Source organism: Poecilia mexicana, unplaced genomic scaffold, assembly GCF_051168715.1.
Source record: "Poecilia mexicana isolate PSO_F unplaced genomic scaffold, ASM5116871v1 scaffold_16, whole genome shotgun sequence".
Lineage (NCBI taxonomy): Eukaryota > Metazoa > Chordata > Actinopteri > Cyprinodontiformes > Poeciliidae > Poecilia > Poecilia mexicana.
In genome coordinates, this window is record NW_028263385.1 from 3,249,650 (window position 1) to 3,277,500 (window position 27,851).

At 45.7% G+C, this 27,851-nt stretch overlaps 2 protein-coding genes across 4 annotated transcripts in view; one reads left to right on the top strand and one right to left on the bottom strand.

Moving 5' to 3' along the window:
* Positions 1 to 1,938: 1,938 nt before the first annotated feature.
* Positions 1,939 to 15,756, top strand: dek (DEK proto-oncogene). Of its 2 annotated transcripts, none has more exons than XM_088014253.1 (12): positions 1,939 to 2,027; positions 12,750 to 12,913; positions 12,999 to 13,097; positions 13,169 to 13,278; positions 13,697 to 13,791; positions 13,864 to 13,993; positions 14,108 to 14,386; positions 14,452 to 14,559; positions 14,635 to 14,710; positions 14,800 to 14,942; positions 15,017 to 15,085; positions 15,560 to 15,756. In XM_088014253.1, the coding sequence occupies exons 2-12, from the start codon at positions 12,820 to 12,822 to the stop codon at positions 15,569 to 15,571; spliced, it is 1,215 nt and encodes a 404-aa protein (XP_087870379.1). In that variant the 5' UTR covers positions 1,939 to 2,027; positions 12,750 to 12,819; the 3' UTR covers positions 15,572 to 15,756. The 2 variants fall into 2 exon arrangements, with proteins under 2 accessions (XP_087870379.1, XP_087870380.1); XM_088014254.1 differs by having other exon boundaries at positions 1,981 to 2,114.
* Positions 15,757 to 16,150: 394 nt separating this feature from the next.
* Positions 16,151 to 27,851, bottom strand: part of LOC106912820 (atrial natriuretic peptide receptor 1-like) — a 19,457-nt gene continuing 7,756 nt past the window's right edge. The window contains exons 5-22 of one of the 2 annotated variants that reach the window (XM_088014252.1): positions 27,251 to 27,386; positions 21,292 to 21,383; positions 21,084 to 21,219; positions 20,760 to 20,844; positions 20,166 to 20,283; positions 20,004 to 20,078; positions 19,823 to 19,900; positions 19,612 to 19,716; positions 19,478 to 19,549; positions 19,245 to 19,407; positions 18,983 to 19,138; positions 18,710 to 18,905; positions 18,244 to 18,390; positions 18,034 to 18,157; positions 17,647 to 17,715; positions 17,254 to 17,428; positions 17,024 to 17,122; positions 16,151 to 16,885 (exon numbers count right to left, since the gene is read on the bottom strand). In XM_088014252.1, the coding sequence (XP_087870378.1) occupies positions 16,740 to 16,885; positions 17,024 to 17,122; positions 17,254 to 17,428; positions 17,647 to 17,715; positions 18,034 to 18,157; positions 18,244 to 18,390; positions 18,710 to 18,905; positions 18,983 to 19,138; positions 19,245 to 19,407; positions 19,478 to 19,549; positions 19,612 to 19,716; positions 19,823 to 19,900; positions 20,004 to 20,078; positions 20,166 to 20,283; positions 20,760 to 20,844; positions 21,084 to 21,219; positions 21,292 to 21,383; positions 27,251 to 27,386 (2,172 nt within the window). In that variant the 3' untranslated portion in view covers positions 16,151 to 16,739. Of the gene's footprint in view, positions 16,886 to 17,023; positions 17,123 to 17,253; positions 17,429 to 17,646; positions 17,716 to 18,033; positions 18,158 to 18,243; positions 18,391 to 18,709; positions 18,906 to 18,982; positions 19,139 to 19,244; positions 19,408 to 19,477; positions 19,550 to 19,611; positions 19,717 to 19,822; positions 19,901 to 20,003; positions 20,284 to 20,759; positions 20,845 to 21,083; positions 21,220 to 21,291; positions 21,384 to 27,250; positions 27,387 to 27,851 lie in introns of both variants that reach the window. The other variant, XM_088014251.1, reaches the window with a different exon arrangement.

Below are 27,851 nucleotides of genomic sequence, written 5' to 3' on the forward strand. Positions count from 1 at the left end.
CCACTTCCAGAACCGCCACTACTGCTGAGAGGTCAGCTGCCCGTCCCGTCTGAACCACCAGAACCTCCAGGAGGATGAAGATGAGGATGGTTCAGGCTGAGGTCTTCTCTGTCAGAACCAGAACCAACAGACTCTGACCTGGTTTCCGTGGAGTCGCTGCCAGATCGTCTACTGGAAACTTTCCTCACTTGGAGATGAAGAACGCTGCAGCAGCCGGAGCTTCTGATGGTTCTGACGGGCCGGCGGGTCCAGCAGCTTCTGCTTTCCGCTCAGGTTGGCGCTGCAGTTTGAAGTGGAGGAGGAAGACGAGGAGGAGGAGGGAGAGGATGAGGAAGAGGAGGAGGAGGAGCGTCCTCCTCCTCCTCTTCCTCATGGTCTTATTTCTGTTCCTTCGTTTTATTTTTAGGTCCTTCTCTTCCTGAGCTGCTCATGATTTCCTCTGGGTCCAGGTTCTGCCTCTGAACCGGGTCGGCTCTGACCCAAACCCAGTTCCAGAAGAAGAACCATGGAGAACCTGTCCCGGCTCACCTGGACCGAACCCATCACTCATCCCAACGGTTCTGATCCATCACTGGCTGAAGGATCAGAACCGTTTTAACCAAACTGAACTGAGACAGAACGCCAATCAGAACCACCGGTCCAAAACTGAACAGCAGGAAGTTCTGGAGTCACAACCGACATTTTACTTAAAGTTAGAACAGAACCAGAACCAGACAGACTAATCGCCCGTCATACTGGAACTGCTGTTATCTCCTGTTGCTAGGAAACAAACTGGTTTCCAGTCCAGCTTGATGGAGCTCTGGCTCTGCCTCCGCAGCGCCACCTTGTGTCAGGCTGAAGCAGTGAACGGATGAACGCAGCTTTTATTTCATTCATGCTTTCATTGGTTCAGCCATGATGTTCCTCTGGTTCTGACGGAATGGGTCAGAACCACACGGTCTGCTGGTCACAGCGGTTAACCACAGCCCACATAAGAAGGCCTCAGTCCTCGACGCAGGTTCGATTCCCACCCTGGTGGCCTTTGCCGCATGTCTTCCCTCTCTCTCATTACTTTCCTGGCAAAGCACTTTCAAATAAAGACCACTACAGCCAAAAAACGCCAAACAAACCAAAAACAAAATCTATTAGATAATCAGTGGTTCTGTCATGGTGCCATCTGGCGGCGAACCATGGCAATACAACCACACCATTTATTATTTAGCCTTATATTAGAAGTTTGTAAAATAAATCAACACAAAAGGGAAATTAAAGCAGCAATTTCTATAATATATACAATAAATCAATTGCTCTGAAATCTATCATATATTAATCTGATCTGAGTTCAACCAGAAAACAGTTTATGTTTGGGAGGAAATTAAAAAAATATGGAAGCCCTTTCGAGTTTTACTTTTGAGATATTGGAATAAGCCTCCTGACTGATTTCTGTCTCATAAGTATGACTTTAAAACTGGAAATTATGACTTCCTGTCGGATTTTAATTTTTTCTCTTCCGTGGTGGAAATGGCTTCCATGGAGTTCTGTGTGTGAAATCTACCCACTGTAGCTCTATCGGTTAGTAGTTTTTTTCCTAGACATATATTCACCGACTGTATCTTCAGGTGTGTTGGTCACAATTTATTCTCCAAGGCGGAAGTCTGGAAACAAAACAGACGTTTCTGTTCCAGTTTTCTAAAGAGAATATGGAGAAGATTAAAGTGGACATCACTGCTTTATAAGGAGAAATACTGTTGAGAATTTGATAAATAAAACCGATAAATATTTAACAAAGCTTTCTAATCATCAATAAAAGATGTTCCTCAACTAAACATGCAGGTATAATAAAATGAGAACTCCCTCTGTATTTACATCCCGCGGCTGGGCAGCAGGGGGCGGTGTTGTGACAATAACTGTAACACATGGGAACGTCATTACGTCTCAACCAATGAGCATAACTACCATGGCCGTGGTCCCGCCCAGAAGGCATTCCGCCTTGATGACTAACTGACAGCTGAGTGGCGCTCTGGTTCGGTTCGAATCTCCGGGACCAGGTAAACTTTTCTCTGCTGTCTTTGGACCGGGGAGAGGCGCGGCGCTACGGCTGGTTCTGGTTGTTCCTGTGGTCAGAATTGGTACCGGTATGTCACTGAAGCTAACAGCGGAGCTAACAGCTATCTGCTTCCTGCTGGTGGGAGTTAGGCTGGTTAAACTGTTTAAACTGGGGTTTAGGGTGATAACTAGCGGGTCGGAACCACAGGGACACAGATGGACCGGTACCGTAAGAGTTTATCACTCACACTAACTGCGGAGTTAACTGACAGCTAACTATCAGCTAACAGGCGACTAGCAGGTTTAAGTTTCCGCGCGCCAACTCGCGTGCACGTGATGCAAATAAAGAAGATCCGTCACAGTCTCTGCACGCGCATGGTCCCAGTGCACGCGCTTGACGGTAACCTGCGCTGACTGACATTAACGTCTTGTGTCAGAGGCGCCAGACTCCATTCATATTTCGGCGGATTTAACCGAATAAACGCAGCAGTTGGGTTAAACTGGGTCATTTAGCACTAGTTATTACTAGAAATGGGTCTGTAGAGGTTCGGCATCAGAACCCAGCAGTCTGGAACAGAACCATTAAGAAAAGCTATTAGGAACGGTCCACTTCAGGTCAGAACAATACACGGTTCTGGTTTAACTTGGCAGAGATAGAAATCAGCTGGTCTGTTACTTGTCTCCGTTTTTATGGTAACTGTTGCTGGGAATACTTTGATTAGGCTACTGATAATAGTTTAATAAAAATACATCATTACATTTTAACTTTAACTACATCAGAAACTTTACTCATTCAGCATGAGAACTCATTAAAAATGGTTTGTGTTCAGTTTTTGCCTTTTCTGATTGGATGTCCTGTAGTTTATGAATATTGACTTTCATATCAACACCTGAGCTCTTGTGTATAAAACGTGTGTATACACAAAAACTGTGCGGTGCCATATTTTATGCACAAGTCGGCATGCATAAAAATGAAAGTTTGCGTAAATATACGCAAACTTTTGACCTGCCGTGAGATTGTGCAGCAGCCATGCAAACTTTATCTATGAACAATAATAAACTACAAAGAGTCAAAACTCACATAAATCCACTGAAACCTGATTCAGTTATTTAGACCAGGAAGCATCAAACCTGATGATTTTATGATTTTAATATTTTAGTGTTTAAACGATGAAACTGAACCACATTTATCCTCAGACAATAACCTGAAAAATAAAGAAAATAAACTAAAGGAAGGTAAAACTTCCCTCTGAGTGAATAATAACTTCCTCAGTTTGTCTCATAAAGATGTAACTCATCGTCTGAAAGCATCTGAGGCTCATTTCATTCTGACTGGAGAGAAAACAGGCTGATCAGCAGATGGATCCACCAGGTTCGGTTCTGATCAGGAGACGATCAGGTCCATCAGCAGCTGATCCAGGTGAGCCGCTACCTGAGGAGCTTTGGCTCTGATGGAGAACATCTGAAGGATTCAGAGGAGGATTGATCAGTTTTCTGCATTCTTACACATATAAACTGTAGCTCACAAAACAAACATTTCATTAATAAACTAAACAAACCATGTTATTGTCATCTTTACTTATAAATGAAGTCCATGTGCCGCTCATTCTGCGCAAAAATATCAGTTCATCCAAAGCCAACCCCGGTGAAAAATAAATATACCAAGTATGTTCAATCTTAGCACACTTGAAGCCAGACTAATCATCAGTAAGTGTGTTACTTTGGAACAACTAGTTTTGTACATAGTGTATTTTAATAGTAATTGTAAAAAAAAAAAATCAGAATTTAAAGTGTACTATAATGTGCTTTTTTTCTGTGTTTCTTCTCTGCCTGTTTATATTAGAAGTAGAAAAAAATAGTCAATGTCATAGAATCAGTTGATGTTGGCATTAACTATGAAGCTGTTTTAAGTGTGGCCTTAAGGAGACAAACTACCTTAAAATCTTTCCATCCATGATCTGAACAGGCTGATCCCTGCAGGGTGGTGAGGGGGGCTGGTGGTGCCCATCTCCAGCAGCCATCAGATAAGAGGCAGGGCTCATCCTGGACAGGTCACCAGTCCATCACAGGGCCCTGAAAGCCAACAACTAATAAAATGTATGAAAAAGAAATGTTAGATTAAACAAGGAGAAAAATTCTGCCCAGTTATCTTTAAATCAAATCATGTTTATTAAGCACTTGGTGTTGGTAGCACAGCAGTTTTCTGTTAAAAATGTAGCTAGCTGGTCAGTAAGATAACAATCCTTCCACCATGAAGACGATGTGGAGGTTCATCCTCAGAGCTGGTTGGTGATCTGGTGGAGCAGAGCTGCTTCTGAGACAGAAAAGTCTTTAGGTTTCTAACGCCTGATTTCTCTGCTTCCTCTTTCATCTGCTTAGACTGCAAACATATGTTGAAGATGAAAACATTGATGAACGAGTTAGAACAGCCAGTGAAGAAAACTATATCAACTCCCAACAAACAGCCTCCATGCAGTTATCACACGAAGCAGAATGATTGTTATAGCAATAATAAAATAATTATTTCTGAAACCAACATCAGTTCGTTGATATGTGTCCTGCCCTGTTTATAATTAAACGAAGATAATTAGCATTTTTAAGCAAACCTACCACCAGCTAGCAACACGTTGGCAGCCTTCGACCCTGCGGTTCCTTTTGTGACCCACATTTCATTTACGAAGCTGAAGTTGGTTTCCAATTCCAGCTTCCGATAGCTAAAGGGCGATTCCACTTAATTTTTCACAACCTTCCGCATCATTAATCGTCTGTAATTTAAAAACTACTACACCTAGACACTTCAAACCTGGACTGAATTATTCTACTCTAATAGCAGAATATTTAAAACCATGTTTGTGATTTGTGAAACTTCAATGAAGGCTGATTTCGGACATTTTTTGGATATCCAGCTCCAAAACTGCAACACCTAGACTATTCATACCTGGACTATATTATTCTGCTCTAATTGCAGAATATTTTAATCCATGTTTGGAATTTGTGAAACCTTTATGCGATTTGTGAAACTTCACTAAAGATCAGATTACTATTCACATATGTTCCATGCAGTTTTTTTTTTTATTCAATTCTAATTCAAAACCACTTTATTAATCCCAGTGGGAAATAAAATGTTGGTGTAACTCATTAATTTTTCAAAGAGTTATTGTAGATGGTGATGGCCGTTGGAAGGACAGAGCTTTTGCAGGGGTCTGTTAAGTGAAGTTTCACAAATCACAAACAAGGTTTTAAATATTCAGCTTGAAGAAGAGAATAATCCAGTCCAAGTTCCAAGTGTCTTGGTCTAGTAGTTTTTAAACTAGAATTGATTAACGATGGGGAAAGTAGTGAAAAATTAAGTGGAATCGCCCTTTAGCTATTGGAAGCTGAAATTGGAAACCAACTTCAGCTTCGTCATTTCATTTCCATCCGGTTCTTGTCCAGTTGTGTTGTCGTCTAACTCGCACTAGGACGTCACCGGCTTGAATTTACCAAAACTACTAACTATTATCAAGGCTGTCTCTATTTTTAATTCAATATTATGCTGGTAAAAAGAGCGAATATGAACAGCATCTGTTATCTTCAGCAGCTTCGTGGCTTTTCTTCTTTTTATGGTGCTTTAAAAAAAACTGAAAGTGTGCAACACCGCCACCATCTGGTCTGGAGTGTGAACTGAAGCTACTGCCATTGACTTATAGATCTTATATCTGAAAATGGATTGGGTAAAGACAGCTTCCGTGTTTTAGTTAAAACACTGAAAACAACAGATCATATTTAGTTTACTTCAGTGTTTCACCTGCCTTACATGTTAAGTGTTTCCCTTCTGCCACACCTGGATTGAATCTGTGGATGATTAACAACCTTGATGGCTGCAGACGGTCATGCCAACTCAGCTGTTCTGGTACAGAGGCTCATTTAAGCACGACCCTAAGCATATCATAATAAAAAGTTAAAAACAAGTGATTACTATCACAACAATTTAAAGCCCACCTGGAGCAGCCAGCCTTACACTTCCTTGTCCACCACATGCTCTCCCAGACCAAACAATAGGCCCCGCCCTATTTTAAAAACTCAAATCCCACAAAATCTCACAGGATTTCATACTTAGGCCTGGAGTGGTGGGTAGGATGAAAATAATACAAAAGGAGACATGACCTCAATTATTAAAAATATCTGTTTTGCCCCAAAATAACCAGGATTACTATGGGCACAAAACAATGCCCTTATTTTTCAATAAACACATTTAAGATCAAAGTAATATTGAAAAACTTACCATAAAAGTGCTCAGCGGAGAATTCAATTCAGAAGCCGGTAGCAAACAAGCCAGCAGCAAAGTGGCTGTTTGGTTGGGACAAACCACAAGTGTAAAATTGGGGAGGTGGACTGTACAACTCCTAGTACAGACTTGTAGATGTTTTTGTGTCAACACATTATGCACAGTCAGTAATAATATTTACAGACAAGTAAGAAAATGTACAGAAAGGAATCACAACCCACTGTTCTCAACATGTAGTGCTTAATTTGAAACATGATTAACCCCCACCTAGTAATAAAATGTTCTGACCCAGAGCTCAAGGAGGGGGAGGGAAGAAGGGATGAGAGGGGGTAAAGAGGAGAAGGTTGGGAGGAGCGGCTGGGTGGGGGAGGTTTGGGAGGGAGTAGGGGGAGATGAGGAGGTGATGAGGGATGCAACAAACTGCCCAGATTGCACACAACGGCAAATCAACGTTGAATTATAGTTAGAAGGGTTGATTTTTGGTTGAGGTTGACAACTGATGGTGGATCAACCATCAAACAACCATCCACCTCCAGCCAAGTAACCAATGTTGAAACTGTCATTGAATCAATGTTGTTTTGTGGTTGACATCTAATGAATGAAATGCTGATGTCTGATCAATGTTGAATCAATGTCAGCTGTTTTGCCACACCCCCTCCCCTCCTCTCCTCCTCATCAGAGCTCTGGGTCAGAGCATTTTATTACTGAGCGGGGGTTATCACATTTAAATTAACCACTGTAGAGGATAGTGGGTGAAGATTCATTGCTGTACATTTTCTTACTTTTTCATAAAAAGTCATTTGTGTGTGATATATTGACACAAAAACATCTACAACTTACTCTTAGGAGTGGAGCGGTCCACCCCTGCCATTTACATGAGTGGGATGTCCCAAACACACAGCCACTTTGCTGTTGGTTTGTTGGCAAAAGATGTTAATTCAATGTTGAATTGCTATCATGTGCAATCTGGGTACAGAACGGAATCACAACTCAGTGTTGTCAACACATAGTGCTTAAGTCAAAATAGCGGTTCTCAACGTGGGCGGTACCGCCCCCCAGGGTGCGTTCAGAGTACGGCAGGGGACATTTTTACAAAAGGGAGGTGCTGGGATGCCTTTTGGGGGCGTTTGGTCGAAGGTAAACTTTACACTTTAAGTGGACAACAATACCAGTTTAGACTTTGATCAACTTGGTAAAACTGCATTGTGTAACATTAAACCATGCCTGGCTGCAACTGTATCGATGGCAGTTCTATTCAGTGTTTGTTAGCTTCTGTTAGCTTCTTGGCACAACTCCGTTCTCCTGCTACTGGTAGCTAAAATCACCTCACTGTGTGTCCCTCTGAAAAATGAACCCATTTAAATAAAGAAATCCCTCCATGGTGACACCACGACAGAGAGCGTTCATTTTATAGCGTTAACACCGAAGCTGTAAGTGGTCCGGTGTGAAACGGGGTGATAGAACAACACAGCACTTTTACATTTCAATAATCAGATTGCAGAAATTGTTTCAGTTGTTTTAAAAGGTTTATGTCAGTCTGCCTTTTCCCATCGATACGCTTCCCGACCGCCCTGCACCTTAAGGGGTTAAAATAATAAAGACGCGCAAAACTGAAACAGGAGAAGCTGGAAATAAAACGGAGCGACGAACTAGATGTGAATTATGGCATAAAAACAGAGAATCTGACGCTGAACAGTGAAAAATCAACACATGATGTGAAACATGACCATTAGGAGGCGCAGCAGGTGATGAGTGAAGATTAATGATGATGAGCGACAATAAATGATAAAATAAATGTAGCAACAGGAAATAAACTAAAGTCGACATAGCAATAAACCAAGAGAGGATAATACTAATCAAAGGAAACTAAATGGAAATGAATGAAGAACAAAATGCAAGAATAAACTGGTATGGCAAGACCTTTCGATCAATAATTAATACAGAGACTGTATGGCAAGAATAAACACACTATTTCCAGATAAAAAAGTAAAATAATACTGTTGAAATGTCATGGGTTTGTTGAGACCACATCTAGTACTGAGAATAAATATATCTTACAGATCATAACAGTAAAGAACTGATCACTTATTCATGTTTTGAATTAGATTTGATGAAGAACCAGATTTGTTCTTTGTAATTTCTGTCCAGTAAAACTATTAATCTATAATCAATAGACAGGTCTATATAAAGATATAATCCATGTTTCTGTCTCATATTTGTATGGCATTTAAAGGAACTTTTGTTTTTCCTCTGAAAGTTCTGGTTTGCACACTAAATGCCATGTGGGTGAAATTTCATGGATGATACTCTGATGTCCCATTCTCCTGAAGGCAGCACAGAGCTGCGTCACCAGAAACCTACAAGAAGATCTATGATTAATGTAGTTACAGTTCTATCCATGTTTTAATGCTGCAGAGCTCAGTCGGTTTGCAAACAGATCAGAGTTTAAACTGGCATGTTGTTCATCTTTTATCTGCTCATTTTGTGGAACATTTAACAACTAGAAAATGGCAAAGAACAAGAATATTTTTCCTCTCTGATTGGCTGCTGTTAGGCCTACAGATTTTAACCTGAATGTTCATTGCATTTTTTGTAAACACCTGTGAAAATAATTTCTATTCTCATGGTTTTTTGTTCTCTGGGAAATTATGTTTGATGATAAATACAGAAACAAGCATAAAAATCAAAACATCTACAATAGTGATAGTATTAATGATAAAATAATAGTCAGTGCAAAGTAGCCTGCAAATTTTTTGGTGGGGGCGGTGAGGGACCTGGATAAAGGCTGGGGGGCGCTGGCCCAAAAAAGGCTGAGAAACACTGAGTTAAAATGTGATTCACCCTCACCTAAAAGGGGTTGTGCTGTGGTGGCGGGTGGTGCTGGAGGGGTGCAAAAAACAGCTTGCATTGATTGAACATTTAGATTACTAGTTCTTCCCCAAACCTTGTCCTCAATCAAACTGACCTGCGTGTTTTCAGTTCAGCAAAACCCTGTTAATCAGACGTCAATTAAAATCATGTGTGCTGAATTAGGGGAATGCCTAAAACTTGCAGGGCAGAGTGAAAGTTTTAGGCACACTGCCCTGCAATCCTGCAACACTGGATTGATGTTGGCATTTCAATCAATGGATGTTAATTGACTAGAATTGAATGGTTGTTTTATAGTTGATCCACCATCAGTTGTCGACCTCAACCAAACATGCAACCTTTGTGATGATAATTCAACATTGAATTAACATATTTTCCAACAAGCCAACAGCAAAGCAGCTGTGTGTTTGGGACATCCCACTCATGTAAACGGTGGGGGTGGACCGCTCCACTCCTTGTAGTAAGTTGTAGATGTTTCTGTGTCAATATATCACACACACAGTCAGTGAGAATTGTTATGAACAAGTAAGAAAATGTACAGAAAGGAATCACCAACCACTATCCTCTACAGAGGTTAATTTAAATGTGATAACCCCCACTCAGTAATAAAATGCTCTGACCCAGAGCTCTGATGAGGAGGAGAGGAGGGGAAGGGGTGCGGCAATACATCTGACATTGATTCAATATTGATCAGATGTTGATCAGACATCAGCATTTCATTCATTAGATTTCAACCACAAAACATTGATACAATGACACAGTTTCAACGGTTTGATTGGATGGTTGTTTGATGGTTGATCCACCATCATTTGTCGACTTCAACCAAAAATCAACGATTCTATTTTTCAACGTTGATTTAACATCGTGTGCTATCTGGGTGGTCATTCATGTTGACGTTGGAAGAGAGGAGAAAACTATAAATATATTGCTGCACTTTACTGTATGGCTAGCTCGCTGTCTCTTACTCTGCAGTTGTGGAGTCACAATATCTGGGATCATGAGCGCCCCCTGCCATGAGGCAAGAGAACTGCCTGCCTCCCCTCCAATCTGTTTTCTGCCGTTTCTGATCGCTCCTCCTCACACAAAACACGTCACACACACAGTTTGTGACAAAAACACTGTACATTATATACATGAGCTAAATTATGGAAAACCAGTTTATCTATTGAATGTTTTTAGCCATTTTATTAGCGACGTACAGACAGGAGGAGCATCAAATGGCAGCCAGCGCAGTTAGCCAGAGGCTGATCAGTCCAGGTGAGGCTCAGCTCGCTGCTGCCTCACCGCCTGAGCTTCCGAGCATTTGAATGGGAAAATGCAAAAATTCAGCGAAAAAAAATAATCAAAATTGTTTTTAAGGCTGTTGTAAACCAATATTTTAGTAATCGAGTAATCTATTGATTATTCTTACAATTAATCGAGTAATCGGATAAAAAAATTATAAAATAAAATATTGGTAAATCTAGCATAACACCAGTGTTACTATTGGATATCAACATCAGTCCAATTTTTCATATTTGAGCATCCCTAACAGTTACTTTTCTGTAGTTTAGAAAATTAACCTGTAACAATAACAGCTCACTTTCTAAGTTAACCTGAAGAAAATCTATACAAAAATCTGAACTTCTATTCAATTTAATAATAAAGAGGCAGGCTCACATACGCTTATAAAAATGTCAATACTCCAGCTTTTAGTTTATGTATTACAAAAGTATTGCGAGGGAACGCAAAAGAAAAAAAATTCCTCATGTCCCCTGGGGGCCTCCGTAATGTATTCATCTTCGAACGAAGAATGTAAGATGGGGTTTGAGGTAGGAAATAGGCCAGGAGACAGACGGTGGGTCCGGGGGAGACAGATGAACGTAATGTGGAGGGAGAAACGACCGGTAGACCGGGGTACGAACGTAAGACCCGGGGGGAGAGCAATACGGGATATTTACAGAAAAATTATTGTAAAGAATTGCGGGAAAGGGGGGTAAAAAACGGTAGTTTCCCTGCCAAAACGGGAGGCTTGACAGGTGTGCCTTGCAAGGGCGTAGGTTCGGTCTAAGTTTTGGTGGGGACCTTGCAAACACAATTGCAGATAAGAAGAAATCAATAATAAAAGAAAAAAGAAAAAATATTACATAATTAACAGACCTATTCTACCTCACATTCAGTGCTGACCTTACTAAACACCGGACTTTACAACAAATGCGTTGCGTGATAGATATCTAACTTATGGGTCCACTCACTGTACTTACAGCCGACGTAGCGAAATAACTTCTAATGTCTGTCCTTTTCTTTTTTGGTGGCGACATGGTCTCGGAGACTCAGAAGGAGACGCGTGTGCCCAGCTAGCCGCCGCCTTTTGCAGCTAATCAAAGAACGTCCGACGATTCAACTGACTCCCCCTCCCCCCACCCCCCGACAGCACCGTTCCGACACGGTCTCGGAGGCTCATAATAAATGTCAAACTAAGAAGCTTCCGTTCCGCGCACCGCCTGTTGCTGCTAATCAAAGATCGTAGATCCACGTTCTTTGAGCCAATATGGCAAAAATTGGTCGGGACTTTTTCATATCCCGTGAATATTGGTCGGGACATGTCCCTACCGTCCCTACCCAAACCTACGCCCATGGTGCCTTGCCCAGCTTTTGTGTTTATGTTAGCAACGGGATTTTACACCTTCGTTCGTCACACTCAGATGATTTCCGCCTCCCGTTTGTTGAGACATGAAATGTATTGTGCGGTTTGTCCGTAAAGCTACATTTACACGGTAAGCATCAGCTACTCAGCCGGCCGCTGTGTTCAGTCGGTCTGCTCACCTGTATAAATCCTCCTCAGCGTCTTCCCGCCGTTCGGTTTGAACCAGCAGGTCCCAGCGGAGAAAGGCTGCCGAACATCGCTCCAGTCAAGGATGTTTATTGGTTCCCGAAAACCTCGAAAACCTGGGCATTATCATGGATCAATAAAATCCTCCTAGGCCGAACTTGAAAATTGGACGTCAAGATGATAACACTTAGCTTTCGTAACAACTCGGAGGAAGTCGGAGCTCCGCGCAACGCAAATAATGTTCCGGTCAGAACAGGGTGAGCTAAATAATAAAACATAAATTAACGAAGCTTCGAGGCAGATCAATTTTCCACGAGGAATTTTAATTATGGAGGTACTCGAATCATTCGAGGAATCGTTACAGCCTTAATTGGTTTAGCCAAATGAAAAATGAATACTTCATAGTAGAAACCACAGGGTGAAAAGAGCAACATAAATTATCTTATTACATTTTTTTTCCCATGATGCCTCTCCTGACCGCAAGTCACTGGTGCACAGGTATGAGCGTATGTACGGCTTTATACGTCCCTTTTTTCCCCTAAATTTGTGTGTACGCCAAGTTTTAGTTTGAAAACTGTACACTCTATTATACATGAGGCCCTGGAGTTATGATGATTTCTTCAGGGTGAGAAAAAAGGCTTTTATTGAAACATGGTGGGATGAATCTCTGGCGCCCCCTGTGGTGCAGGAGGTCATTAGACATAAAAACCTTTTCAATCTGAATTGCTGCTGTGAGATTGGAGAGCTGAGTCTGCCCTCTGCTGATTGGCTGTCCAGACATCTGCCCTTTGCTGATTGGCTGTCCAAGACATCTGCCCTCTGCTGATTGGCCGTCCAGACGTCAGACATGAGCAAAGCAATGGACGGCTCTACCATCTCTGAGGAGGACGATTTTCAGAGAGACGAGGCGGTTCCCCGCAGAAGCTCCTCCAAGATCTCAGGTATCTGGATTCTCCGTCGGCCCACCGGGTCTGTGTGCCCAGAACCAGAACTCTAAAGGTTCTGAAAGTTCTGATTCTGCTGCAGACGGTGGAGAAATCATTGAAGGGAAGCGGACCAAAAAGACAGTGGACCGGCTGGATTTCCAGGCTCCGAAGGCCAGGGAGAAGCTGAAAGTGGCAGATGGTAAGACCCGAACAGAACCAGCCCTGCACCTGTTCTGCGGGTTGACAGGTGGCCGGTTCTGATGTGTTAAGGCAGTGGAGACAAGCTGGGCGACATTCCTCGGACCAACTACGAGATCACCAGGAGGAAGGCGGAGGAGCTGAAGCTGCTGCACGCCATCCTGTTCGACCGACCCGGGAAGGTAAAGAGCCAGGAAGAGGGACTCTGACCCGTTGAGACCCGGTGAGATCTGATCCAGACGAGTTCAGCAGAACCAGAACTCCTCAGTGGTTCTACTGGGTCTGAAGAAACTCTTTGACCCGGTTCTACTCAGCTACTCTGGGTTGATAAAACAATACTGATCCCTGTTAGCGTCCCTGTTAGCATCCCTGTTAGCGTCCCAGCTAGCAGGCCAGAAGGTCTCCAGCTCGTGCCTGAGCAACAGAACTGGGTCAGCAGCTGATGGTTCCTGATTTGATTCTGCTGAACAGAAACATCTCCATGTCCTCCTTTCTCCACCAGCTGGACCGGGTCCAGGATCACAAAGCATTCCATATTTCAGTTTGCAAATTGCTCCGTTCTACCAGAACCCGGTCAGTAACGGTTTTGTGTCTTCTCAGTCGGCCTCGGTCAAGAAGAATCTGCGGCTGTTCAACGGCTTCCCGTTCGCCGCAGACAGCCAGGAGTTCACCAGGAAGAGAGACAAGATGCTCAGGTGGGTTCCTCAGCTGGTTCTGGATCCCTGGAGCAGTTCTGATGGAGGTTCTGATGGACCTGTCTCCCCCAGGAACTCTAACCTGACCAACACCAAGCTGAAGCTGGTCTGCTCCATTCTGGACCTGGAGAAGAAAGGAACCCACCAGGATCTGATCGATCGGATCCTCGTCTTCCTGATTGCCCCAAAGAACAGCGGAAAGGTGATCAGAAGCCCCGCCCCTCCTTCGTGAGCCCCCACCCCCTCCACGAAGAAGCCCCGCCCCTTCATACTGAGGCTCCACCCCCTGCTAACGGCTCCTGTCGTTCCCCCGCAGCGTGCACCAGTGAAAAAGAAGCGGAGGACCAAGAAGAAGCTGGCCAGCGGCGACTCGGTGGCCAAGAAGAAGAAGAAGAGCAAACCCAGAGCCAGCGGCACCAAGAAGTCCAAACCCGGCAGCAAATCCAAAGCCATTGTCATGGACTCCAGTAGCGACGAAGATGATGACGAGAAGGTGGAAGCGTCAGTGGAGGCCGGAGGTTCTGATGGAGAGGAGAAACGGTCAGAACAGGAGGAGGAAGAGGAAGAGCAGACTGACCAATCGGAGTCTGATGAGGTGAGATCAGTTTGGTTCTGACCCAAACCTCCTGCAGAACCCTGAACAGGTTCTGGTTGTTTCAGTCCTCCAAGCCCAAGTCCAGCAGAGGGAAGAAGAAGAAGCAGCAGATACCAGCGAAGAAGAGACCTAGGAGCCAGAGCTCTGACGGAACCAGCGAGGCAGAGGAGAAGGTACCAGGCCCAGGTCTGAACCTGGAACCAGAACCAGAACCGGGTTCTAACGGAGAACTCTGCTTTCTGTTTCAGCCAAAGAAGAAGAAAGTAGCCGCCGCCAAAACCAAGAAGGCCGACAGCAGCAGCAGCAGCAAGAACACAAACGCAGGTGAGCCGCAGGTCCAGAACCTGAACCGGGTCCGACCCGGGCCTGGTTCTGACCCCTGCGTATATTGACCTCTGACCCCCGCGGTCCAGCCGAGGACAGCTCCGACGAAGACGAGCCGCTCATCAGGATGGTGAAGAAGGCTCCGACAGACGAGCAGCTGAGGAAGACGGTGGAGAGTCTGCTGAAGGAGGCCGACCTGGAGGAGATGACCATGAAGCAGATCTGCCTGAAGGTCGGAGCGCTGACCCCGCATGACCTCTGACCCCGTCCGGCCCCACCCCGCATGACCTCTGCTCTCTGCTGCAGGTGTTCGACACGTATCCAGAACACGACCTGAGCAGCAGGAAGGACTTCATCAAGCAGACGGTCAAGACCGTAAGTCTGACTTTCATCACCCTCATCGTCCTCACCACAGCGGGTCCAGCCCGGTTCTGGTTCTCCCTGGGTCCAGAACAATAAATAGACAGGTGATCAGTATCGATAGATAATGTCTGATAGAATATTTAATAATTTCACTGAACCACATGGCATTCTGAGAGATGTAGGCAGAAGAAAGGCTTTGGCTGCTAAACTTCTCATAAGCTAGTTGGATAGCATCAACTCGCTCACTCTTTGGTTGCCTAGCAACAATGTGTAGCGTAACTTGCGCAGCAGCAGATTCACGTTTCTGCATCGTCATCCACCTGACATGAAACCATTAAATCACGATACATTTTCAGCCGTATAGCCTAGCCCTCACCAGAACTGGACTGGGTCCAGAACCGGACTGGGACCTGTTTGAGTCCTCCAGCAGGGGTTGCTGTGTCCTGATAGGAAGCGAGTCTCATGATGTCCTCTGTCTCCTCACAGCTCATCACGTGAAGACGCCCAGGTGTCCATGGCAACAGGCTCCACCCTTGTTTTTATGTTATTATGGGATGTGGTCAGCAGGTTTTTACGTTGGTTCAGTTTGTAATGAAGTCGATCCGTTGCTGAGGCACAGCGCCCCCTGCAGGATGGCTCCTCCGCATCAACATGTTCAATAAATTTGTACATTTTTCAACAAAGCCGGTTTGGACTCTGATTCAAAATGCTCCCTGCAGGACCGGTTCTGGTTCTGGTTCTGATTTAGGACAACAGCTGATCTGAATGCAGAACAGAACCACCACAGATCTAAATCCTCCTTCAATCAGAAGCAGCTCCTCCTCGCTGACCTGGTTCTACTGGTTCTGTTGGGAACCAGGTTCTCTGACTCGGGTCCAGTCTCTGGGATTGTGGAAAAACCAGAAAAGGTATTGGATGAAATCTGGGTTGCAGAAAGTCCAGCTTCCTGTGACCCGGTTAGACTCTAAGTGGCGGATCTGATGGACTGGATGACTCGGATATGAAGGTCCAAACAGGACCGGATCGATGCAATCCAACACAACAATTTATTTGATCTATTTTTAAATTTTCTTCATGTTTTTATTTTTTTCACAATTTATTCTAAACTTCCTGAAACAGGCGGAACCGCAGCAGGAACCTTTCGGACCTGCTGGATCAGAACCCGTCTGAAATGCATCCAATATTTAAAGGATAACTGCCAAGCAGGTTCTGATCTGGTTCTGTAGATGGTTCTACATGGAGACAGATGGGTTCTAAAAGCCTGAACAGAACCGGTCCGTCCCAGCCCTGTGCTGCCCCCTGTGGCTGCCTGTCCCCAGGTCATTTCTGTCGTGCGGCCACCAGGAGGCGGGAGAGAGCTCCACCTTCATGAAACTCCGGGTCATCAGAACCAACAGAGTCAGTTCTGATGGAGAGCAGGAAGACTAACTGCTGCTGGAACGAGAAACCAGGTCAGGGAAATGTTGATTCCTGATCAGGCTCTGCAAAAAGGTCCCGGTCCGTTTTCCTCCTTCGGGTGATGGGAATGTTTCTCCTCCATCCATCCGACTCCGGTTCTCCTCCAGAAGTTCAGGATCTGACCGGAACCAGAACCAGAACGATCCTCCATCGGCAGGAAGCAACCAAACCGCCTCCATCCTCCGCCCCCTCCGTCAGCACTGCATCCTCATTGGCTGCTGCTCTCCCCCAGCAGCCAATAGGTGGTCATGGTTCCCTTCCCCTTGACGTCGACGGACCCCCGGCTTTCCAGCTGGAAGCAGTTGAACTCCATCAGGACGTCGCGGGTCGCCGACGACACGTGAATCTTCAGCGCTGCAGATACAAACACAGACGGCTGTAAACACCTGCTGTCGGTACCAGTTCCGGTCCACCCTGGAGGACCTTCTGTTGGGCCAGCAGGGGACGGTACCACTCCAGTCCAATCTCAGGTGTGTCGAAGACGTGGCTCACCTTCCCCGGTGGACTCCATCCGTGAAGACGTGTTCACAGTGTCCCCGAACAGGCAGTAGCGTGGCATCTTCAGACCCACCACTCCGGCACACACCGGACCTGCAGAGAGAGGCGGATCAGAGCCGGTCTGGGCCGTGAACAGAAGCGTCTTCCGGTTCCTGTGGGAAAGTCCAACGGTCCGTCCAGGATCAGATTCTCAGTCCGTCCCCAACGCCGGTCCAAATCCTCACCGCTGTGAATCCCGATCCTCAGCTCCAGCTGCCGCTCCGGCCGGTGGCGGATCCTGAAGGTTCGGACGGCGGCCAGCAGGGCGAGCGCCATGCGGGCGATCTCCCTGCCGTGCCGCTTCCCGTTTCTCACCGGCAGCCCAGAGACCACCATGTAGGCGTCACCGATGGTCTCCACCTGGGGGCGCCGCAGGACAACGGCACTGTTAGCGGGACAGGAAGTCTGCTGCTTTAGTTTTGTTTTTTAATGTGGCAGAAAATTATTTTAACATGATTAAAATTGACAGAATGACTTCCTTCCTCTTCAACCGGATCAAAAGGTGAATCGTTCAGATCCACTAATTCTGATCCCAGCTACCTTCATCCTGTTCTGACCCAAACGCCAACTGTTTTCACCTTATAAACATCAAAGTTGTCAATGATGGCATCAAAGCAGGTGTACAGGTCGTTGAGGAGAGTCACGACCTACAGAAACACAGATCTCAGGGTTTAGATTCAGACTAAACATGGAAGAAACACAGGAGGCATAGTTCAGCTGCAGACAGGGGGAGCTGTTTACAGCTGCAAGGCTTCCCTCTGCTTCCTGTGTTTAAGCTAGGCTAACAGCTTCCTGTGTTTAAGCTAGGCTAATAGTTTTCTTTTTCTAACAATGTTTATGTTTGACTAGGCTAAATGTTTCCTCTGCTTCCATCATTTTTCCTTAGCTAATGTAAGCTACGCTAACAGTTCCCCAGAGTTTGCAGCCTTTGCTTTCAGATAGCAAAAGGTCCAGGGGCTGTGGACCTCCATGGGGGAGCTTTCTGCAGACAGGGCGGTGAAACCAACGATGTCACTGAAGTAGATTGTGACCGAGTCAAAGGCTTCAGCTTGAACTGTCTCTCCACGCTTCAGCTGCTCTGCCACCGAGCTGCAGATGACAACAACCAGGTCACAGGATCAGTACTGACTATAGTACTACTACAGTGATAACTGTAGTAGTACTATAGTACTCACTGTGGCAGTATCTGGTAGAGAAGGGCCTCAGCCTTGCGTTTCTCCTCATGGTAGGCCTGGGTGCGTTCCTCCACCAGCTCCTCCAGGTTGTTGGCGTATTGCTCCATGCGGGACAGCAGGTTGTCCAGGATGTTGTTCCTGGACTCTCTGGAAGCAGAAACATGTCAGAGTTTACCAAACGTTTAGCTGTAACTCTGCTCTGTCCGACCACTTTAATAAACATTTGTTTAATTTAACAGGGAATTTCATGATAGTAGATGTTTATCAGACAACTTTTTTAATTTCCTTAGAGCCACCAGCAGAGGGCAGCAGTTTATTTCTACTGTTATTGACATAAACAGGGTTCCAGTGAGAATGTATCAGAAGGTTCTGATCCAGAGCAGCTCGGCTCTCTGGTGTCAGAGCTCATTGCTGGAAAACTAGGAGACTTCACCCCCTACAACCAGGCCCGTGTCTCGGCCCTTACGTGCCGTGCTTGCGCAGCAGCAGGCGGATGTGGTTGAAGTCGGGTCTCTCGGTCGGCTCCTCGGCCCAGCAGCGCTGCATCAGCTGGCCCAGCTCGGGTTTGGACTCGTTGGGACTCGGACTCTCTCTGTGGTCCTCCAGGTCGATGGTGGGCCGCAGGCAGGGCCACTCGCCCAAAATCACCCGGTCCACGATCTCTGCTGGGACACCGGGATGCTCAGGAGACGCCTGAATCCGGAAGGAAGTGGGACCCTGTGGACCCGCTGTGGTTTACCTTTGGGACTCAGCAGTGCCCCCTCCAGGTAGAAGGCTCCTCGGCGCAGCGCCACCTCCTGCAGGATGATCCCAAAGCTGTACACGTCCCCTTTCTGTGTCCCCTGAAGAGGCGGAGATTCCATCCGGAGCAGCTCTGGAGCCACCCACAACTTCTCTGCACAAAACCCAGAGAAAGGTCAGCTCGGTCTTTTATTTTGACAAAGTTTGCCCCGTGCCTCTTCTATAGCCATCGGTAGCGATGGAGAAGTCGGAAAACTCACGGGCGTAGTAGGCGTGAGTGTCACTGACGCAGTCCGGGTCAGATCGGAAACTGGTCAGACCGTAATCGGTGATCTTGAGGACAAAGCGCTTGTCCACGACGCAGTTAGACGATTTGAGTTTACCGTGAGAGACGATGACGCTGTTGTGAAGGAAGACCATTCCCTGAGGACGAAGATGGGTACTGAGCGTTTGTCCCACCTGGAGACCGGGTGGTGCGCAGGAAGAGGCTCACCTTCACAATGTCGTTGATGAGCGAATACTTGAACATCCAGTCCAGGGTGATGCTGTCATTCTCCAGGATGTCCTGAGGACATGTGGGGACAAGTGAGGACATGTGGGGACAGGAGGACGACAAGGTGCGCGTACCTGCAGGCTGCCTCGGGGACAGTACTCGATGACAATGCAGATATTCGGCGGGTCAATGCACGCCCCGATGAACCGTGTCAGGTGTTCGTTCTGGACGTCCCTCATCTGAACAGAAACACGTCTGGGTCAGTTCGGTTCTGGAGGTCCAACAGAACCAGAACTGCCTGATGCTCCAATACAGAACGTCTTCAGATGATCTGGACAGACTCACATGTTTGAGTTCAAACAGAACTTTCCTGTTCAGCTCGATCCGCTTCCTGTTGGAATATTTGATGGCCACAATGTTCCCCTGTGAGAGAGAACAGACGGGAACACTGAGGGAACGCCGAAGGAGCGCTGAGGGAACGACGAGGATGATGAAGGCCACCTTCCTCTCACCTTGCCAGACTCACCTTGCAGTAGCCAGTCTTGGCGAACACCTGCAGGTTTCCGTCTCCGGTCATTAAGGATCCGTAGTTGGAACCTCTCTGCGGAGCAAAGAGCTTCTCGTTAGCAGGAAGTGGAATGACTGGGAACTTCCTGCTCTGCTGACCAGCGGCAGTTCCAGAGCTCACCAGTGACAGGGTGACCCGGCTGCCGCTCCGCAGAACCTTCTCCATGCTGCTCATGTGCAGATCATCCCATGAGATTCGCCACAGCTGAGCCACCAGCTCCCGCTCCAGCCTCAGCCTCCTGCAGAACCAGAACCAGGTCGGAACCACGGGTCAGATCCATGGGTCAGAATGACAGAGGGTTCTGGAGATAACCTTGATTGAAACCAGTTTGAATCAGCTAACCCAGGTAGAGCCGGGGTACTGCCAGGTCAGATCAGTTCAGTGAGAACCAAACCTGAACCAGACCGAAATGGAACTGGTCCAAATCAAGAACCAATTCTGACCCGACTGGACTCAAACTGGGTCATGTAAGATCCAAAACCTGGAAAACAGTTAAACCTGGACCAGAACCAAAGAGTCCAGCTGGTCCAGAACCGTACAGGTCCAAATAAATCCTGTGACCCGTCATCAACCAGAACCTGGACAATGTCCTTAAACCACCGATGAACTGGGGGTTTAAGGACCAGTTTGAAACCAGTTTAAGCAGTTCTAGTTTTGAACACGGAAACAATCCGATTCTGGTTCTGGTTCTGGTCAGTGAAGGTGACCTCTGACCTGTAGATGAAGATGGCGACAGCGGTCGTCATGGTGATGAGGAAGCAGACCAGGATGGACGCCATCTGGTGGACAGTGATGGTTCCTGCGGGGTGAAACACATTCCCGGTTCAGGTTCTGATGTAGACCGTCCCAAATGGACCAGAACCAGGTCCCGGGTCAGAACTCAGGTCTGGAGAACCTCTGGTTCTGACAGAACCAGACATTGGACCAGTGGGATCCGGGTCAGTGAGTTCTGTTCTGGTTGCTTTTGGACCTGGTTCGGCCCTGTTCAGACCCGGTTTTGGCCCATGTTTGGACCCAGGTTCGGTCCAGTCCACTGACTTGTGAGGCACTTTGGGTTGTCGTTCTTCAGGCCGCAGAAGGGAACGTCCAGAGGCCTGGTTCCGCCCAGCCAGAACCGGGCCGACCCGGGTACCTTGGTCAGATCCTGCTCAGAGCTGCTGTAGGTCAGAACCACCTGCAGGGGAACAGAACCTGGTCAGAGCTGGAAAGAGTGTGATTCTGAAGGGTTCTGGTTCTGGTTCTGTACCCAGTAGGCGCTGCGGTTGGAGTCCCAGTCCCACAGAGCATAGTCCATCTCCCGGTCCCCGTTCACGTCCAACTGGACCGGACCTGCCACACCTGGGGACGGACAGAACCGCAGGTCAGGTTCTAGAACCGACAGGTCCAACTCAACCGGACCACAAGGGTTGCTTGGTTCTGCTCTGCATCCAGAACCAGAACCAAACATGGAGAAGCAGCAGTCAGCTTCTATGCACCACAGATCTAGAACAAACTTCCAGAAAACTGAAAAACAGCCAAAACCCTGAGATCCTTTAAATCCAGAGTAGATTATTAATGCCTGGATCATCGATTAATCTGGTCTGGATCCAAACGGGTCATTACTGGTCTCTGTTCTGCCACAGACATGCTGACATGTTCCGGGCCGATAAACTGGACCCGGCTGGAATAATCAGAATAATAACAATGTCTTTACAGAGCTGTTAATAGGTTGTGGTTCTGGTTCTGAAGGAAGAACCTCCAGATTGTTTCTGGTGAATTCTGCTGCAGCTCGGTTCAGAAAGGAGTCGTCACTAGTTGGAATTAATGTGGAATGAATTGTCAACAAATGCTAAATAATGACATAGAAAACTTCAAGAATCCTGGAACTGTTTCCTCTCCTGTAAACTCCTTTGAACTGCTGTTTTGGAAAATACTGATGAGTGACTACTTCTGTTTACTGTGGTTGTTTCTGCTAGCATCAAGGATATTTGTATATGCCAATCTTCTGTGAAACGTTTATTAATTTGATATGCGCTGACCTGGTTGTATTGCTTTGTTTTATTTGTATTTTTTGTTTTGTGAGGGTGTGGAGAGGACTGGGAGGGGTTATGCATATATATGTTCTGAAATAATAAAAACTTTAATAACAAAAAAAGAAAAGAGTCGTCCCCTTTCTTTCTGATGGACCCAGGTTCTGATGGACTGCAGGTCGCCATGGCAACAAGAGGACCGGTTGGGTCATATGGCTCAGCAGGATTTATTAGCCTTTATTTTACCAGGAGATAAAACACATTGAGACTGAAAACATCCTGGATTGGTTCCGGCCGGTTCTGGACCAGGATCACTGTTCATGCTGAACTGGTCTCCCTCCTGCTGCAGAGGCCAAGCGGTCAGAATCATCGGGTTCTGGACAGAACCTTCCGGACCCATTTATTCTGTGCTTCCAGGCAGCCGGGATTTTTTCCTAACATTCAATTTATTCCGGGCCGAGTCAGAACCAGAATACCTGACTTTCCTACAGGGAGAAACTGTGGGTCAGTACACAAGGCCCAGAACCGTCCAGAACCATCAGGTCATATAAACATGAGTAAACAAGCATCCATCTACACCCAACCTGAGCTGAAAATGGGATCTGATTCCATATTGACTTGATGTGAAACAAGGCAAATATCAAGTGGGAGAGGGCTGTTTCTTTTTGATTATTAAAAAAAAAACATAACAGCAGCTATCAAAATAAAATAAATAAACGAGGTCCTGTGTGGAGGTCTTTTTACGCTGTTTTGTGTTATTTTAAACGCGAAGAGAATTGATTATTTTTCAACTTTTGTCTCATAAGCCTGACAAATAAAAGTCAGTCTCAAAAATTATTATGTGTGATAGCATGCTAGACATTTCCTTAATCCAGTAATCTGTCATATTTTACATTAGAACGGGATTTACCAAAAGGTTTACACTGATATTTTCAGGAAGTCTTTATTTTGGTGCCCTGCTATCAGCCAGCTTCCCTCCTCTTGTATCAGAAATGAAAAATTATAAATGCACACTACGTGTTGGGAACCTGTGTTTGTTGACTGACTTTTATTTGTCAGGCTTAAGAGACAAAAGTTGAAAAATGATCGATTCTCTTCGCGTTTAAAATAACACAAAACAGCGAAAAAATACCTCCACAGAAGACCCCGTTTATTTATTTATTTTATTTTATTTTGATAGCTGCTGATTAGACTGAAAGTTGCAACATTAACATGATTATATGAGTAGTTTTTACCGAGAAATCGATCAGAAGCGCCGTGAAAATGGTCAGATCCGCCGGATCCACCTCTCTGGCTGCAATGCGCGCTCCCGACACAGGGGGCAGAATTTCACAGGGAACAGAATTTCCCACAAGACACGGCCCGAGGTTTTCTCAGAGTTCTGGAGCTGTTGATCCGAACCACGCCGACAGAACCCAAGACTGGACCATGTAGAGTCCCCCGGAAGGATTCGGACTGCCGTTGGTTAAGTTACAGAGTCAAAACTTCAGTAATTTGGTAATTTAGCCCGTCATAAGAGGGAAAATGGAGGTTCGTTTTTCAGTCATATTTTCTCCATGTTGTCTAGTCATTACTAAATGTCACAGTTTAATTAACTGACTAAATATTAAGGTTCAAAATAAGTATTTAGCTTGCTAATTAAATATGTACTGTGAAACTTATTTTAACTATTTAGTTGGAGGTAAATATTAAGTTCCAAGCTAATAATATTTAGCTATCCCCAAGGGCAGCTAGCTCCTAGCTAAATAATTAGCTCCCAGCTAGTTAAGAGCTTGGAGTTTTAGTTGGTTCAATAAACTGAAATTTATTTATGTGATGAAAGTATGTTTCTGCAAACAAGTAACTGAAAAGTGGATTAACCTTTCAGTTAATCCACTGATTAACTGAAAATCAGCTGATTAACTGATAAACTGATCAGTTAATCAATGGATCTGATCAACTTTACGTAAAGACGTCGTTAAGACATAAAGACGTCTTGGGGGTATAAAGTATTGGAAATTGAGTGGAGAATGAAGATGGAGATAAATGAAACTAAAACAACCTCTTTTTTACAGAACCAGAACTGTTCTGTTCAGTCTTGCCATCAAACAGAACGTTCTGCAGGACAGAAAAGATAGTTCAAGTAAACAATAGAAGGATTTATTCTGATGACTAATAAATAGTTTATTCAAACAAATATCTTTAAACTAAGGGATTTGGTTAATTTAAAAATGCAATTTGCTATATTTAAAGCCAAAATTATTACGGCAATTAGTCTGTAATTGACAATTCTGTTTCTAGTGACAGAAACGACAGAAGAGACTTTCAAAAGTAAAACTCCTCATTTAAAACAAACACGCTTTTTAGTGCTTGGAGTAATATTATGGAATAATCTGGATTAAGATTTGAAAAAATTTTCAACTATAACATCAAATAAACACTTTATAAGAAAAAAAAATGTCATGTGGACCCATTGCAGCATGACGTCACACGCGCAAGATCCCGGCCCCATGTTCCTGCTGGAGGGCAGCGGGAAGATGGCTGCTCGCTAGCAACTAGCATTGGTTTTAGCTGTTGTCAACATAAGGTGCTAAATCTTAAATACCGTATTTTCCGGACTATAAAGCACCTAAAAGCCTTGAATTTTCTGAAAAATCATCAGTGTGCCTTATAATCCGGTGCACCTTATGTGTGCACTGAATTCCAAAATCTGTCTGTGACACAGAGACGTAAAGCGTAAAGTAGTACGCTGGCAGCGATAAACCAATCAGGGATTGTTGTCCGAGTTCTGCAGCATAGCCTCGGTAAAAACCAGATCGGTTTTTCCACGCATCACCGTCCCTGTTCATCTGCGACTCCATGCGCGCCCGTCTCACTGCTACTGGGAAAAAGGAAGTGAAGCAAACTGATTCTGAGTTTGCTGTCATTCCGGGAGGATTAACAGAAGAACTCCCACCGCTGGACATCGGTGTAAACAGGCCGTTCAAACAGAAGTTGGGAGCGATGGACGACAGACTGAACACACGTTTACTGAGACGGGAGGCGGCGCCGGGCGAGTTACGCCTCCATGTGTGGATGGATGGTGGATGTCTGGCTAATGCATCGGCCTTAACTGTCTGAGCTTCACTAAAGCCGCATCATGCTGAGTCTGGAGTCACCTGGTCTCAGGTAAACAGCCTCATGAGGTCCAGGTGTTCCTGGACGTGATGCACTGCTTTCCAGGAATGAAGAGAAAAAAAACAAGGTCATGTGAAGGTCAGCTGGGGGCAGAGCTCACCTGGACTCACCTGGGTTCCAGTCTCCTGACCAGTTCTGATCCATTCACAGTTCTGAGTCAGAACCAGAACCACAGAGGAAGACTGAAGCTTGATTTCCCACCAACAGAACCCAGAAGCGGGTCGGGTTCTGACGGGTCATCGTCTCCAGCTCCATCTGACCTCTGACGCTCCCAGTCTGTTTGGATCTGATCAACCGGAACCAGAACCCGGTTCTGGAGCAGCTCATCATGGAGAACCTGGGAAGCTGCGGTTGGACTGCGGGGTCATGCGGAGTGTCTGTGTAGTCATGATGCTACAGGAAGTCAAACTGATGTTCTCCAGTTATCTGCTCTCCTCAGGTGCTTCACCTGGTCTGGCCTTCTGATTGGCTGACTTCTTCCTGGAGGCGGGGCATCAGCTGACATGATGCTGCCATCACCTGATGGTGTTTTCTCTCCTGCTGTTTGTTTTTTAATTTAATGAACATAGAAAATAATCCCACATCAGTTCTGCTCTACCTTCTCAAACCTCCAGACGGCTGCCGGTGCTGAGCCCGGTTCTGGTTCTGCTGGAGGTTTCTTCCTGTTAAATTATTTCTTTTCCTCTCCTTGGTTGCCTCATGCATGCTCAGTTTGAAGGAGTCAACGACTCGATGATGCTGGTTTCCTCAGACAGAAACCGTTAAAGGGCCAGTATCATGTTTTCCAGTCACAGTAACTTTGTCATCTTCAGTTATAAAATAAGACGGAAAGAACTTTGACTTCCTGTTTGAACGCCTTCAAATTCTGAACCTCTGCCTCCGGGAAATCAACATGGCTGCCCTATTAACCCTTTAACGTTTTTACCGGCGTTGCTCTGATCAGCTGTTTCGGCTCAGAACCAACAGTCCAGGTTGCTCAGTGCCGGGTGCAGCCGCCCAGGCACCAGCAGAACCAGGTTGGTTCTGGAGCTGAAATAAACCGGGTCGCTTCTGGCAGGAATGTTTTAGTGGACGGACCGCTGTGCTGAATGAGCTGCAGCTTGAACCAAGCCAGCAGCGTGATGAAGACAGCAATGATCCCAAACAGGAAGCAAACAGCATGCACAGGAAATGCATAATCTGAGCCAAACTTTTCACAATAAGAGACAAATGAGGTGGACTTTGATTATCCAACCAGAGAACCTGGACGGTTTGTTCTGAGACCCAAAGCTAAATCAGCTGTTTGGATCCGAGAACAGCCTGAAGATTCCCAAACAACAACTTCCATAGAATCCCAGCGTGCCGAGGACAGAGTATGGAGTTAGATTTGTTTCACAATTATTCAATCAAAAAAAAATTCTGTTACCGTGTTTCCCCAAAAGTAAGACAGTGTCTTACTTTCTTTTTATCCCCAGAAGCCCCACTATGTCTTACTTTCGGGGCATGTCTTATATTGGAAAAAAATTGTCGAATTTTTTGTTTTAACCATAAAATGCGGACGTGGGCAGGAGGCGACGCGCAGCTAGATGAGAGGTGTTTCCCCGAAAAGTAAGACGTATGTCTTACTTTTCGGGGTACGGCTTATATTAGCCGACCCCCCTGAAGCCCCCGATACGTCTTACAATCGGGGAAACACGGTATGTAAAAATAAAAGTTTCAAACAAAAATTAATGATTTCAAATTTTTCAAAAAGCTCTTTAAACATTTTTTTGTTTTTAAAAATGTTTTATGATGAAAAAGTTTTTAAAATTGTTTTGTTTGAATTTTTTTTTGATTGAATAATTGTGAAACAAATCTAACTCCATAACAGAGCCCTGAGGAACACCAGACTGCTCCGGCTGGAACGACGCATCCCGAGGGCAGATGTCAGACACAGCAGTTTTCTACCTGCACCACAGAGTGCTAACCTTCCTGACCTCTGACCTCTGACACTGAAAGAAGATCCAGCAGGAATCAGAGATTAATCGATCAGGAATCGATCGGGAATCTCTGGTCACGCACCAGTAAAGGTTCGGTTCCACATCTTGGCGGTGATGTTTCTCCCCGGTGGTCTGGCTCCCGAAGCCGCCATAGTTTCATTCAGAGCGCGGGCGTAAATCATGAGGCCGTCATAAAACCCTGCGGCGATGATGTTCATCTGAAAAACAGGAACAGGAAGTCAGTCCTGACCTGGTTCCGGTGTCGGACACCTGACACCGGATCCCTGATGTTATTCCTGCAGGAGCCATGTTGAACATTTCATCCAGGAAGAGGAAACTGAGGGATGGGACCCATCTGGGTTCTGGTTCCTGATGAGTCATGGTGGCTGCAGCAGGGCTCATCCAGGATCCAGAACCACCAGTCGACCCGAACACGGTTCTGTTTGTGAGTTTTATAGAGATCCAGATAGGAGCCGTCTGGATTTCAGGCATTGTTCCTGTTGGAGCTAAAATCCGGTTCCACAACGACCCAGCCAATCAGATGGGAGCAGAAAGTGTTGCTATGACCGCCAGTCGGAAAGCGGTTCCGCCTCCAGAACCATCAGAACCTCGGTCTGCTGATGCAGCAGCAGCTTTCAGCTTCCTGCAGGCCTTTAGCTGCTGCTGCCCTGAAGGATCAGGTT

What these genes read in the sequence shown, in the direction of transcription:
- dek (XM_088014253.1), top strand. Translation starts at nt 12,820, where the DNA reads ATGAGCAAAGCAATGGACGGCTCTACCATCTCTGAGGAGGACGATTTT. An exon ending in CCCCAAAGAACAGCGGAAAG is followed by an intron (nt 13,994 to 14,107) that starts GTGATCAGAAGC and finishes GTTCCCCCGCAG; the next exon opens with CGTGCACCAGTGAAAAAGAA. An exon ending in TGAAGCAGATCTGCCTGAAG is followed by an intron (nt 14,943 to 15,016) that starts GTCGGAGCGCTG and finishes TCTCTGCTGCAG; the next exon opens with GTGTTCGACACGTATCCAGA.